We start from the raw sequence: 15,202 nt of genomic DNA on the forward strand, positions 1-15,202 counted from the left end.
GGTATATCTCCTAATGCTATCCCTCCCCCTCCCCCACCCCACAACAGGCCCTGTGGTGTGATGTTCCCCTTACTGTGTCCATGTGTTCTCATTGTTCAGTTCCCACCCATGAGTGAGAACATGCAGTGTTTGGTTTTTTGTCCTTGCGATAGTTTGCTGACAATGATGGTTTCCAGCTTCATTCATTTCCCTACAAAGGACATGAACTCATCCTTTTTTATGGCTGCATAGTATTCCATGGTGTATATGTGCCACATTTTCTTAATCCAGTCTATCATTGTTGGACATTTGGGTTGGTTCCAAGTCTTTGCTACTGTGAATAGTGCCGCAATAAACATACGTGTGCATGTGTCTTTATAGCAGCATGATTTATAATTCTTTGGGTATATACCCAGTAATGGGATGGCTGGGTCAAATGGTATTTCTAGTTCTAGATCCCTGAAGAACCGTCACACTGACTTCCACAATGGTTGAACTAGTTTACAGTCCCACCAACAGTGTAAAAGAGTTCCTACTTCTCCACATCCTCTCCAGCACCTGTTGTTTCCTGACTTTTTAATGATGGCCATTCTAACTGGTGTGAGATGGTATCTCATTGTGATTTTGATTTGCATTTCTCTGATGGCCAGTGATGATGAGCATTTTTCATGTGTTTTTTGGCTGCATAAATATCTTCTTTTGAGAAGTGTCTGTTCATATCCTTTGCCCACTTTTTCATGGGATTGTTTTTTTCTTGTAAATTTGTTTGAGTTCATTGTAGATTCTGGATATTAGCCCTTTGTCAGATGAGTAGGTTGCGAAAGTTTTCTCCCATTTTGTAGGTTGCCTGTTCACTCTGATGGTAGTTTCTTTTGCTGTGCAGAAGCTCTTTAGTTTAATTAGATCCCATTTGTCAATTTTGGCTTTTGTTGCCATTGCTTTTGGTGTTTTAGACATGAAGTCCTTGCCCCTGCCTATGTCCTGAATGGTATTGCCTAGGCTTTCTTCTAGGGTTTTTATGGTTTTAGGTATAACATGTAAGTCTTTAATCCATCTTGAATTAATTTTTGTATAACGTGTAAGGAAGGGATACAGTTTCAGCTTTCTACAAATGGCTAGCCAGTTTTCCCAGCATCATTTATTAAATAGGGAATCCTTTCCCCATTGCTTGTTTTTGTCAGGTTTGTCAAAGACCAGATAGTTGTAGATATGCGGCGTTATTTCTGAGGGCTCTGTTCTGTTCCATTGATCTATATCTCTGTTGTGGTACCAGTACCAGGTTGTTTTGGTTACTGTAGCCTTGTAGTATAGTTTGAAGTCAGGTAGCGCGATGCCTGCAGCTTTGTTCTTTTGGCTTAGGATTGACTTGGTGACACGGGCTCTTTTTTGGTTCCATATGAACTTTAAAGTAGTTTTTTCCAATTCTGTGAAGAAAGTCATTGGTAGCTTGATGGGGATGGCATTGAATCTATAAATTACCTTGGGCAGTATGGCCATTTTCACGATATTGATTCTTCCAACCCATGAGCAGGGAATGTTCTTCCATTTGTTTGTATCCTCTTTCATTTCATTGAGCTGTGGTTTGTAGTTCTCCTTGAAGAGGTCCTTCACGTCCCTTGTAAGTTGGATTCCTAGGTATTTTATTCTCTTTTGAAGCAATTGTGAATGGGAGTTCACTCATGATTTGGCTCTCTGTTTGTCTGTTATTGGTGTATAAGAATGCTTGTGATTTTTGTACATTGATTTTGTATCCTGAGACTTTGCTGAAGTTGCTTATCAGCTTAAGGAGATTTTGGGCTGATACAATGGGGTTTTCTAGATATACAATCATGTCATCTGCAAACAGGGACAGTTTGACTTCCTCTTTTCCTAATCGAATACCTTTTATTTCTTTTTCCTGCCTGATTGCCCTGGCCAGAACTTCCAACACTATGTTGAATAGGAGTGGTGAGAGAGGGCATCCCTGTCTTGTGCCAGTTTTCAAAGGGAATGCTTCCAGTTTTTGCCCATTCAGTATGATATTGGCTGTGGGTTTGTCATAGGTAGCTCTTATTATTTTGAGATACGTCCCATCAATACCTAACTTATTGAGAGTTTTTAGCATGAAGGCTTGTTGAATTTTGTCAAATGCCTTTTCTGCATCTATCCAGATAATCATGTGGTTTTTGTCTTTGGTCCTGTTTATATGCTGGATTACATTTATTGATTTGCATATGTTGAACCAGCCTTGCATCCCAGGGATGAAGCCCACTTGATCATGGTGGATAAGCTTTTTGATGTGCTGCTGGATTCAGTTTGCCAGTATTTTATTGAGGATTTTTGCATCAATGTTCATCAAGTGTATTGGTCTAAAATTATCTTTTTTGGTTGTGTCTCTGGCCGGCTTTGGTATTAGGATGATGCTGGCCTCATAAAATGAGTTAGGGAGGATTCCCTCTTTTTCTATTGATTGGAATAGTTTCAGAAGGAATAGTACCAGTTCCTCCTTGTACCTCTGGTAGAATTCGGCTGTGAATCCATCTGGTCCTGGACTCTTTTTGGTTGGTAAGCTATTGATTATTGCCACAATTTCAGAACCTGTTATTGGTCTATTCAGAGATTCAACTTCTTCCTGATTTAGTCTTGGGAGTGTGTATGTGTCGAGGAATTTATCCATTTCTTCTAGATTTTCTAGTTTATTTGCATAGAGGTGTTTGTAGTATTCTCTGATGGTAGATTGTATTTCTGTGGGATCAGTGGTGATATCCCCTTTATCATTTTTTATTGAGTCTATTTGATTCTTCTCTCTTTTCTTCTTTATTAGTCTTGCAGCAGTCTATCAACTTTGTTGATCTTTTCAAAAAACCAGCTCCTGGATTCTTTGATTTTTTGAAGGGTTTTTTGTGTCTCTATCTCCTTCATTTCTGCTCTGATCTTAGTTATGTCTTGCCTTCTGCTAGCTTTTGAATGTGTTTGCTCTTGCTTTTCTAGTTCTTTTAATTGTGATGTTAGGGTGTCAATTTTGGATCTTTCCTGCTTTCTCTTGTGGGCATTTAGTGCTATAAATTTCCCTCTACACACTGCTTTGAATGTGTCCCAGAGATTCTGGTATGTTGTGTCTTTGCTCTCATTGGTTTCAAAGAGCATCTTTATTTCTGCCTTCATTTCATTATGTACCCAGTAGTCGTTCAGGAGCAGGTTGTTCAGTTTCCATGTAGTTGAGCGGTTTTGAGTGAGTTTCTTAATCCTGAGTTCTAGTTTGATTGCACTGTGGTCTGAGAGACAGTTTGTTATAATTTCTGTTCTTTTACATTTGCTGAGGAGTGCTTTACTTCCAACTATGTGGTCAATTTTGGAATAGGTGTGGTGTGGTGCTGAAAAAAATGTATGCTCTGTTGATTTGGGGTGGAGAGTTCTGTAGATGTCTATTAGGTCTGCTTTGTGCAGAGCTGAGTTCAATTCCTGGGTATCCTTGTTAACTTTCTGTCTCGTTGATCTGTCTAATGTTGACAGTGGGGTGTTAAACTCTCCCATTATTATTGTGTGGGAGTCTAAGTCTCTTTGTAGGTCACTCAGGACTTGCTTTATGAATCTGGGTGCTCCTGTGTTGGGTGCATATATATTTAGGATAGTTAGCTCTTCTTGTTGAATTGATCCCTTTACCATTATGTAATGGCCTTGTGTCTTTTGATCTTTGTTGGTTTAAAGTCTGTTTTATCGGAGACTAGGATTGCAACCCCTGCCTTTTTTTGTTTTCCATTTGCTTGGTAGATCTTCCTCCATCCTTCTATTTTGAGCCTATGTGTGTCTGCACGTGAGATGGGTTTCCTGAATACAGCACACTGATGTGTCTTGACTCTTTATCCAATTTGCCAGTCTGTGTCTTTTAATTGGAGCATTTAGTCCATTTACATTTAAAGTTAATACTGTTATGTGTGAATTTGATCCTGTCATTATGATGTTAGCTGGCTATTTTGCTGGTTAGGTGATGCAGTTTCTTCCTAGCCTCGATGGTCTTTACAATTCGGCATGATTTTGCAGTGGTTGGTACAGGTTGTTCCTTTCCATGTTTAGTGCTTCCTTCAGGAGCTCTTTTAGGGCAGGCCTGGTGGTGACAAAATCTCTCAGCATTTGCTTGTCTGTAAAGTATTTTATTTCTCCTTCACTTATGAAGCATAGTTTGGCTGGATATGAAATTCTGGGTTGAAATTTCTTTTCTTTACGAATGTTGAATATCGGCCCCCACTCTCTTCTGGCTTGTAGAGTTTCTGCCGAGAGTTCTGCTGTTAGTCTGATGGGCTTCCCTTTGTGGGTAAACTGACCTTTCTCTCTGGCTGCTCTTAACATTTTTTCCTTCATTTCAACTTTGGTGAATCTGACAATCATGTGTCTTGGAGTTGCTCTTCTTGAGGAGTATCTTTGTGGTGTTCTCTGTATTTCCTGAATCTGAATGTTGGCCTGCCTTGCTAGATTGGGGAAGTTCTGGATAATATCCTGCAGAGTGTTTTCCAACTTGGTTCCATTCTCCCCGTCACTTTCAGGTACACCAATCAGACGTAGATTTGGTCTTTTCACATAGTCCCATATTTCTTGGAGGCTTTGTTCGTTTCTTTTTATTCTTTTTTCTCTAAACTTCCCTTCTCGCTTCATTTCATTCATTTCATCTTCCATCACTGATACCCTTTCTTCCAGTTGATCGCATCAGCTCCTCAGGCTTCTGCATTCTTCACATAGTTCTCGAGCCTTGGCTTTCAGCTCCATCATCTCCTTTAAGCACTTCTCTGTATTGGTTATTCTAGTTATATATTCATCTAAATTTTTTTCAGTTTTTAGCTTCTTTGCCTTTGGTTTGAATTTCTTCCTGTAGCTCGGAGTAGTTTGATTTTCTGAAGCCTTCTTCTCTCAACTCGTCAAAGTCATTCTCCGTCTAGCTTTGTTCCATTGCTGGTGAGGAACTGCATTCCTTTGGAGGAGGAGAGGCACTCTGCTTTTTAGAATTTCCAGTTTTTCTGCTCTATTTTTTCCCCATCTTTGTGGTTTTATCTACTTTTGGTCTTTGATGATGGTGATGTACAGATGGGTTTTTGGTGTGGATGTCCTTTCTGTTTGTAAGTTTTCCTTCTAACAGACGGGGCCCTCAGCTGCAGGTCTATTGGAGTTTGCTAGAGGTCCACTCCAGACGCTGTTTGCCTGGGTATCAGCAGCGGAGGGTGCAGAACAGCGGATTTTCATGAACCACGAATGCTGCTGCCTGATCATTCCTCTGGAAGTTTTGTCTCAGAGGCGTACCTGGCCGTGTGAGGTTTCAGTCTGCCCCTGCTTGGGGGTGCCTCCCAGTTAGGTTGCTCAGGGGTCAGGGGTCAGGGACGCACTTGAGGAGGCAGTCTGCCTGTTCTCAGATCTCCAGCTGCGTGCTGGGAGAACCACTACTCTCTTCAAAGCTGTCAGACAGGGACATTTAAGTCTGCAGAGGTTACTGCTGACTTTTTGTTTGTCTGTGCCCTGACCCCAGAGGTGGAGCCTACAGAGGCAGGCAGGCCTCCTTGAGCTGTGGTGGGCTCCACCCACTTCGAGCTTCCTGGCTGCTTTGTTCACATAAGCAAGCCTGGACAATGGTGGGTGTACTTCCCCTAGCCTCGCTGCCGCCTTGCAGTTTGATCTCAGACTGCTGTGCTAGCAATCAGCGAGACTCCGTGGGTGTAGGACCCTCTGAGCCAGGTGTGGGATATAATCTCCTGGTGTGCCGTTTTTTAAGCCCGTCGGAAAACACAGTATTAGGGTGGCAGTGACCTGAATTTCCAGGTGCCCTCTGTCATCCCTTTCTTTGACTAGGAAAGGGAACTCCCTGACCCTTTGCACTTCCCGAGTGAGGCAATGCCTCACCCTGCTTTGGCTCGTGCATGGTGCACTGCACCCACTGTCCTGCACCCACTGTCTGGCACTCCCTAGTGAGATGAACCGGATACCTCAGATGGAAATGCAGAAATCACCCGTCTTCTGTGTCACTCATGCTGGGAGCAGTAGACCAGAGCTGTTCCTATTCGGTCATCTTGGCTCCCTCCCTATCCACTCCTTCTTTCTTTGACAGATATTTACTGAGTATTTTTTACCGTGCTAGGCACTGTCTACAGGGGACTATTTCCGGAGTGCACTTTATTACTAATGAGTATTGTATTTTACAGAGTATTTTTACCACTTATTATCTTGTTTGAATCTTTCTGTTTTTTTGAGATGGAGTCTCGCTCTGTCGCCCAGGCTGGAGTGCAGTGGCGAGGTCTCGGCTCACTGCAACCTCTGCCTCCTGGGTTCAAGCAATTCCCTGCCTCAGCCTCCTGAGTAGCTAGGACTACAGGCACCCGCCAACACGCAGTATTTTTTTTTTTTTTTTAAGTAGAGATGGGGTTTCACTATCTTGGCCAGGCTGGTCTTGAACTCCTGACCTCGTGATCCACCCACCTTGGCCTCCCAAAGTGCTGGGATTACAGGCGTGAGCCACCGCGCCTGGCCTGAACCTTTCTATAAGCTTCATTTCACAGATAAGTAAGCTGAGATTCAGGGAGCATATGTGTATGTGCTGGGGGTACTGCTAGAACAAAAAATCATTTCTGTACTGTTCTTTCCCCTACATACTGCTGACATAGGTATGAAGATATGTGGTTCTATTTTGCCTAAAAGCTACAGGGGTAGCAGAATTGGTATCAATTTTGGGTTAAAAAAATCACACAAAACACAATTTTTATAAAAGACGATGTACTGTCTTGGGCATTCTCAATGAAGCACACTAAAAATAACATTAAAATGTCTGTTCTATTGAACTGTTGTTAGATGCCAAGCACTAACACAGAGTAGCTCATATAAGCCCTCCAAATATCCTGTGAGCTAAATTGGTTTTGTTCTGGATCTGAGGTTGAATAACTTGGGTAAGCGTGACTAAACTTCAAGGGAGCTTATCAGTCATAAAAGCAACAGAAAAGAAAAATGTTCTATTTTGAGTGACCTTCCAATTATGTTTTTTGTATTAACTGGTACTTAGCCATGGATGAGTAAAGCCCCTGAAAAAGTAATCAACAAATTTGTATCATTTTGAGTCCAAAATGTTGGTACACAAACAACCAAGATGTTGATTAACCCACCTCGCATACATGCTAACAGGTTTATTCGTATCTTTCATTTAAAAAGAAAGTGACAATTTTCTTATTAAATAATTTGAATTCAAATATTAATAGGACACCAGCAACTTTTACTTTGGAGAATTCATTCATCAGGAAAAGTGATATTCCATCAAGCACTGTTGCTGTCTTCTGAATCAGACTACTTGTTAGAACATTGGCTCTGATTGGTCTACTAAAACAAAGAGTTCTGGCAACCTCTAAGTCATGGATTTGAATCCCATTTTATTCAGGATTGCATCTTAAAGGCACTTGGGACAGTGCTGGGAAACAACATATGCCAAACTTCATGGAAATCTTAGAGCTCTCTCTTTGCCTAGACCATAGCAGAACTTGCCCTGTGTTCTAAATTCTGTCTCTAAGGCAAACAAAACAGAGGTGATTCACTACAACCAAATTAATCCAGCAAGCTAAGGCTCAAATGACTGTGGATACCTCCAAATCCTCCATGAGGTAAATTTGCTAAATAATGTAATTTCTTTCATTTTTACTTTCAAAGTGAATGAAGACTTGGTGAAAGCATTACCTCTGGAAAGGATGGCTTGAAACTTTAACGGAAGGGATGGAAGTTAGGCAATCAGCTTGGCTATATTTGCTTAAAAATTAATAATTCACTAAAACTGTTTAACTTGGAGGGATCTAGACACAGGCTATTTTTAATTTGGCAACCTAGTATTAGCAGGAATTGGATTAGCTATCATAAAAATGAACTTGAAGGCAGTAGAAATGAAAAGATTGGAAAAATAAAAGTTTTGAGAGTAGGCTTGCTCTTAATATTTGTGGGGGGTGAGGTAAAAGTACAAATGGAAAACCTCATTATCTGCATCCTGTCCCTTTTATATCTAGCATCATAAGTAGCTTCTTGCACTCCAGTCTCCATTGATAAATTCCATCCACTTACCTCATGTCCACCTCTCTAGTCTAGGTTTGTATATGTTGGCCATGTGGTCTGCCCTTGAGGATTGACCTAGAATGTGGTTAGTGCAGGCCGTAGAAGGACTGTTTAGGCAAGAAATTTAGGAATTCTAGAAAACAGAAGGACCATCTATGGGGACGAGGTAGTACAGATAGCCTAAACTTTTGGTTTCATCAGCTCCTCCCCTCTGTGAAAGGGCACAGATGGAAGAGATCCTAAGGTAGTTCCAAACTGAGGAGGCCAGGACAGAGACCCCAGTTGCTAGGGTCAGAGGGTTGTGTTGTGTGGGGCCATAAGGTAACTGCCTTCACATGTGAGAGGCTCTCATAGTTTGGTGGAAGGGATTAGTGTGGCTAGGGAGAAGAATGAGAAATTAAAGCCAGGACACCATTTGGGCTAGTAATTTGAAGTTATATAACAAAAGATTTTTAGCTAGCGGCAAGGAAAACGTCTTTCTCCCCAGACCAAGCTGCAGTGAAATGGAATGAACCATGTCTAAGAATACCTAAAGCTGTGAGGAAGAATTGGAACAGAAACCAGGTAACAATCTGCCATGGGGTTATATAAGAGATTTCTGCACTAGTTAGATGTGAAGTAGACAAGAGTTTTGTAAACCTAAACTCCATGGCGACCCTAATAATTTAGTGGAGCTGTATTGGAGAACCATGCATGGGGTGAGGTGGGCAGTGCTGAGGAAGTTGGGAGCTAGAGATAGGACTGAGTTATGTTTAACATGTCGCACAGTATGATTTTATTACAAGAGTTCTTTGCCTTCAAAAGCCTTGAAAACTACTACACAATATGATCTCTGAAGTTCTTTCCAACTCTAGTATTCTATGAGTTTAAAAACTAGAAGTTTTCCAGGTGTGGTGGCTCACACCTGTGATCTCAGCACTTTGGAAGGCCGAGGCAGGCAGATCACTTGAGGTCAGGAGTTCGAGAACAGCCTGGCCAACATGGTGAAACCCTGTCTCTACTAAAAATACAAAAATTAGCCGGGCATGGTGGCAGGCGCCTATAATCCCAGCTACTCATGAGGTAGAGGCAGGAGAATCGCTTGAACCTGGGAGGCAGGGAATGCAGTGAGCCAAGATGGTGCTACTGCACTCCAGCCTAGGTGAAAGAGTGAGACTCCGTCTCAAAAAATAAAAATAAAAATAAAAAACTAGAAGTAGATTCCATCATGGAAAAATGTCACAGATAATGAGAAGTCAGACTAAATGAAAAATATTAATTACATAAAAATGTGAGCAATTTTTCATCAAACATGCCAGCCCAAAATGCTCAAAATATGTAGACTAAGATTTCAAGATGTATTTTATGTGATATATGATTTTATTTTTAGCTAGTTTTTTAATTAGGAAAAAAAATACGTGTGAATGGTTTTAAAAATTATATTGTGAGTATAAGTTGAAAATTATTTGTAAGCTTTGTTTTCCTGTCCTTACATCAAATTCAACCACCTATATCTATATTGGCATCTTTTGTATAGCTGTCCGGAAATTGTCTGTGTATACTCAAACTTATGCTGTGTATATCCTTCTTGAATTAAAAATTTAATTAAATATTAAATAATACAAAAGATTTGTAACATATATAAGTTTTAAATAGTAACAATGAAGTAAATGCATAATACCCACCCCCTTGGCTAAGGAATAGAACACATCTACCACCTTTGAAGACCTCTGCATTTCTCTTCTTGATGGCATTTATCTCCCTAACACCTGGTGGGAAACACTGTCTTCATTTCAGGGTTCGTCTTTTCCATTGCTTTCTTTACAAATAGTTTTGCCCCATAAGAATGTCCATTTAAATTTTACATTTATTATTTTAAAATTTACATATGAAATTCTATTTTATTCATTATTCAATTTGCTTATTTTATTTTTATATTGAATTTCATTGATGTTTTCCGCTTTAATTCCACTGTCTCTCCTTATTACAAGTTTGAATATAGCCCATTTCTATTATTTTAGTGGTTACTGTAGACATTTTAATGTACATATTTAACTGTCTAAATTTAAGACATATCTTAAGCTTTCTTCATAATCAAACAAAAACTTTAAAATGTTTTGAGTTCAATTACTCACCTTCCAACTTTTATTTTTTTCATATTAGAGCTTTATTTTTGTTTTAATCCCACAATATAGACATTTATAATATTGTTTTATACATGTCTTGCTTAGATTGATCCATATGTTTACCATTTTTGTTTATCATTTTGTATTTCATCTCATCAATTCCTTCCATAGTCATTTTTGTATAATTTTCCTTCTGAACTACATCTTTCATATGTTCTTTTAGAAAGGGTTGGTTGGTTTTTAACTTTTTTGGGGTTTAGTTTCTCACAAATGTCTTTCTCTCAAAATTCCAATTTTGACCTAATCCTTGAAAGGCACTTTCATTGGATATATATTTCCAGGAAGATAAGTTTGCTTTAATCAGTACTTTGAAGATATATTCTTTTTTTGTTTGATTTATATGATTACAACTGGGCAGTCACTTCATCTTTGGTGTACAACAGTTTTACTTTGATCTATTTTAGAGTGGATTTCTTTTTAGTTATTATACTTGGAATTTATCATAATCTGAAACTGATGATTTACATATTTTACACATTCCAGAAAGTTGTTAAATAGATCTGTTTGAATATCATCTTTCCTTCATTTTCTCTATTATTTCCTAAAAATCTTAAACAGTCTGAATTAAAAGTCGTCTTTATCTTCCAAATTTCCATCTCTTTTTCTCTCCGTGATGCATTCTATGCATTCTTTCAGGTCTGAATCTTAATACACTAATAACTCTCTTCATCTATGTCTATTTTGTGTTTATTTCATCCATTCATTTTAAAATTTCAATATTTATATTTTTATTTCTTGAAATCCTATCTGGTTATGTTTGAAATTCCTTATGTCATGTTTTATACACTCTTTTCTGATAACACTTTCAAAACACCTTTATTTGCTTGAACATATTCAGTGTATCATTTTGCAATTCTTTTAGGAGCCAAATTTGCTCTCTGTTATTTCTGTGGACTAATGCATATGATGACCGATTTTTTTTTGTTGGTGGTGATTTTTTATTGTGAACTAATTTATGGGAAATGTGTCATGAGACCTGGGTTTAAGCTGCATTCCTCCGGAGAAAATTTGGGTTTGCCTATACCAGTTGCCTGGGATCAGTATGGAACTCAAAATAAATTATTCCCTTGAGATTTTTAAGAAAACTGATTGTTTAAATTTAGTCTGCAAACACACTTACTTGTTTCTAGTTACAGCTGTTCTAAGATTTCTTGTTAACTCTTTTGTGGGGTGGTTTTTTTTTTTCAAATTCGCCTTTTTGTGAGGCTGTAAACATTTGGATACACAGATTTAGGGAGGGGTTTCCTATTAAATATTTATCCCTCAACAGAGTCCATTCTTTGTCTCTGATCATCTACAACTATCAGTTCTATCGGAATTAAAGCTCAAGAACACCAGATATGGGTAACTAGCGGTATTAGAACTCACTTCCTTTTCTGGATTCCTATTTATCTCTGGTTCTTTAATGTACATGCACGCACACACACACTTTCACACACACACTCACATATATGTGTGTGTGTATATATACATAATTATTATAGCTAGCATTATTTTGTTATTCCTAATAGAAAAATTTTTCATGTTTTGAGTTCACAATACTAACAGAAATTAATGCTTACTGTTTAAGAGTTTATAACAGTCTTTCATACTTCTATATAAACTTTTTCACTTAAAAATATAATAGCATTAGGAGATATACCTAATGCTAAATGACGAGTTAATGGGTGCAGCACACCAACATGGCACATGTATACATATGTAACAAACCTGCACATGTGCACATGTACCCTAAAACTTAAAGTATAATAAAAAAAAGAAAAAAATGTATTCAGCAATCTTCTTATATTAACATGTACTTTGCCTCATGTTTTGAATGGCTGCATAATATTAAATACTATGAATGAAATATCATTTATTTAACAAGTCCCCTACTGATGGATATTTAAGTTGTTTTCAGTTTCTTGTTATTACAAAAACAAAGTCAACATATATATACACACACACACACACACACACACATATATATATAAGTTACATATATTTATGGTTCCAACAGCTAGATTAAATTTATAGAATTGGAATTGCTAAGTCAAATAATATGGTACTTTAATTTTGATGTTTATTTCTAATTTGCTGTTCAGAGTTTGCACCAACTAATTTGAGAGAGAAAAAGAAAATCTATGCCTGTATCCCCATTGCCTTATCTACATTGGGTTTTATGAGCATATTATTATTACTCTGAGGAATAGTTTGTTTCTTAACTTTATTCTAGCATTTATTCCACGGAGATAAAATGTATTATGAAAACATGAATGGAGTGCTTTTAAAAGACATTTTTCATGGCAAGTGAGGAATTGATTTGAGCCAATTTTTCTCATATTCAACTGTGAAATATAATCCAATACAATAGCAATGTCATTAGATCTCTCATCTGACTGTGAGTGTCCTAATTGTTGGGAGGGTCCTCAGAATGAGTCTGATTGGAACCCCTGTTCCAACGAGAGTGGTAATGGCTCTTTACATTCAAGATTAAGGAAGAAATCCATGCTTTCTTCTAGCATGCAGTGCTTTCCTTCTCAGTGTTGTCCCACCAAGCCAGAGAGTGGTAACAAAGAAGATTCAGTAGTTCTTCCCTCAGACGAGGAAAGCTATGTGGAGTCTTCTCAAAACGATCATCTAATTTTGAGCCTTGAGGATATCAAAAGGAAAATCAAGCCATTGAGAGAGTGGACTATCCATGAGTTACTGAGGGAGTTTGGGGATAGTGGGAAGTTCCAACCAAACTCCATGTCCCTGAGCTACTTTAGAGATCAGGTGGTTAAGCTCTGTATTATTCTGGAATTTGGGTGACGCATATTCGAGGCTATAAACCTCAAAAGCACTTTACAGCTAATTATTTTAAAAGAAACCCTGGTTGCCTACACCTGCTGCTTCCCTGGCTGAAACAGGAACTAACAGCTGTTTTTGGAGATTATGGCTACACTGTGAAGAACATCCTAACCACCATCCTCCATCACATGACAGAATGAGACTTGGACAGTGAGTGAGTCCTTCATTCACCTCCTGGAACCTTATCTCTTACAACACACACACCATTTCCTACATGAGTTTATTAGTTTTGTTCATTCACCTTACAACATGGAGACCTATGACCAGCAAGCCATCTATCAGTGTTCTCCTGCTTCACCATGTGTAAACAAGAAGCCCCTTGTATCAGCTCCTGTTTCACCTCTGCCTAAGGATCACACTCTACTGATATCTCAACATAATACAAAGCAGTCTAAAAATACCCAGGGTCAATGGAATAAAGAGGAGAGGCCCGTGTCAGGCTTGAAACAGTTTCCAAATGGTAACCCTTCGTTGAAGAAATCTGAAATCCCACCAGTCTGTGATAAAACAGTAAGCAAAACCTGTGGTGGAATCGACGACAAAGCAGAATCAGGTGACCACAAAAGCATCATTTCTATGAATAATATACTCCAGAAGTGGGCTACTCCAAGGGAAAGGTGCCCAGGCTTACTGAATTGCAAAAAAAAAGTTCAAGAGAAAAAGACAGAAGGGATAAAGTTGTTTCCTGATCATGTCCACGATCTGGGAAAGGGTGACACAACTGCACACACCTTCAGTACCCCAGCAATTTCTAATCAGGTGCAACCACAGAAATATAGTTTAAGAGAAAGAAAGGGTTTGAGCCTCGGCCAGAAGATAAACTTTCAGAAAAAAGAAGAAGAAAATAACAAATACTCAGATTCTTCACCAAAGACCTTTCAAAGATTGTCCAGAGAAAGATCCTTGAAAAGTTGCAAATCCAGAGAGAGAGAGAGACCCCTCTTGGAGTTGCATTTCAGAAAATGCCTTTTTCTCCTAAGAGAGATGACAGGAAACTGAGTTCTTTCAGAAAAAAGAGGATGAAGTGTAGACAACCCTCCCAATTTGTAGAAATTGGTTCACACTCCAGGAGAAGAATCCAAAGACGATCAAGGTCCAATACTCACAGATCCAAATCCTGGTGTGTTGGATCTAGAAAGAGATCGGTAAGCAGAGAATCGAGTAATTTCTCTCTGAGAGGAAGTCACAGAAGTGAACACTTCACCCAGAATATATGCAGTGAGCCCTCAAAAGAAAAGCATGCCCATGGCAATGAATCAGACTATGGGAGGCCATCTTCAACCACAGTCCAATACATGAAGCTTTCTTCAACTGCTGGGAAGAGATGCAAGTGTCCTTCTAAAAGTGAAGGTGCTTCCCAAGCAGGAAGATGCTGTAACAGTCCCACATGCCTACAGCTCCAGAAACACAGATCCCCAAGTAAACAGGAGATAAAGCAAGAAACTACATTTCCTAGAGCTGGAAGAACCAGAGCAGTTAGGCACAGAAAAACCAAATGCCATTATTTAGACATACACACCACAGAGGACGTCAGTGATGAATTGGGCAATCTGGATGATATAAGACAGATGAGTGGTCTGAGTGTGCACCCTCCTGCAGGAGGCAAATCCACCAAAAACAGCATTTGAATCTTCAGAATATTCATTGGGTCATGAAAGAATACAAAAGAGACATACTATCAGAAACATAGGTGCAAATTGTTTTAAAAGTCGTATCAGTCTACTAAACTAGCCACCAAGCTAGTTATTCATACATTCAAAGAGTATGAATATAATCTAAAAACATTACTGAAAAGATTTATCACATCGCTTTATAACTGAAAGTAAAAGCCTGGTTATTAAATTCAAAGTTGACTTTGGAGACAAATGCAAATCATTAAATTGGTCATATATGTAAATATTTCTCCCTACTTTTTTCTTATGAAATAAATTATTAAAATATTTGATTTATTTTTTGTTCCTAGATTTAACTGTAAAGATTGACTGTTCAAAGTTCTGAACACCCTGAAGATTATACTAACAGTAAAAGTTTCCTAACACAAATTATTCATAAGTATGTTACTAAACACGTGTGTTATTGTATTAGTTTGTTCTCACACTGCTATAAAGAACTGCCTGAGATTGGATAATTTATCAAGGAAAGAGGTTTAATTGACTCACAATTCAGCATGCCTGGGGAGGCCTCAG

At 38.6% G+C, this 15,202-nt stretch overlaps 1 protein-coding gene and 1 long non-coding RNA gene across 2 annotated transcripts in view; both read left to right on the forward strand.

Annotated features, from left to right (window-relative positions):
* The first annotated feature begins 7,440 nt into the window (after window positions 1-7,440).
* The window catches only part of LOC116474235 (uncharacterized), a 55,021-nt gene continuing 47,259 nt past the window's right edge, over window positions 7,441-15,202 (forward strand). Inside the window, exons 1-2 of the long non-coding RNA XR_009215188.1 lie at window positions 7,441-7,580; window positions 8,507-8,583. This is a non-coding gene — a long non-coding RNA (uncharacterized LOC116474235). The remainder of the gene's footprint in view (window positions 7,581-8,506; window positions 8,584-15,202) is intronic.
* LOC116474234 (E3 ubiquitin-protein ligase Topors-like) lies at window positions 12,540-14,703 on the forward strand. The gene is given in 5 exon segments (XM_032162669.2): window positions 12,540-12,945; window positions 12,948-13,165; window positions 13,167-13,937; window positions 13,939-13,983; window positions 13,985-14,703. Coding segments are annotated over 5 exon segments (2,100 nt in total). The 3' UTR covers window positions 14,645-14,703.

The sequence above is a fragment of the Hylobates moloch genome, unplaced genomic scaffold (assembly GCF_009828535.3).
Source record: "Hylobates moloch isolate HMO894 unplaced genomic scaffold, HMol_V3 SCAFFOLD_10, whole genome shotgun sequence".
NCBI classification, from domain to species: Eukaryota; Metazoa; Chordata; class Mammalia; order Primates; family Hylobatidae; genus Hylobates; species Hylobates moloch.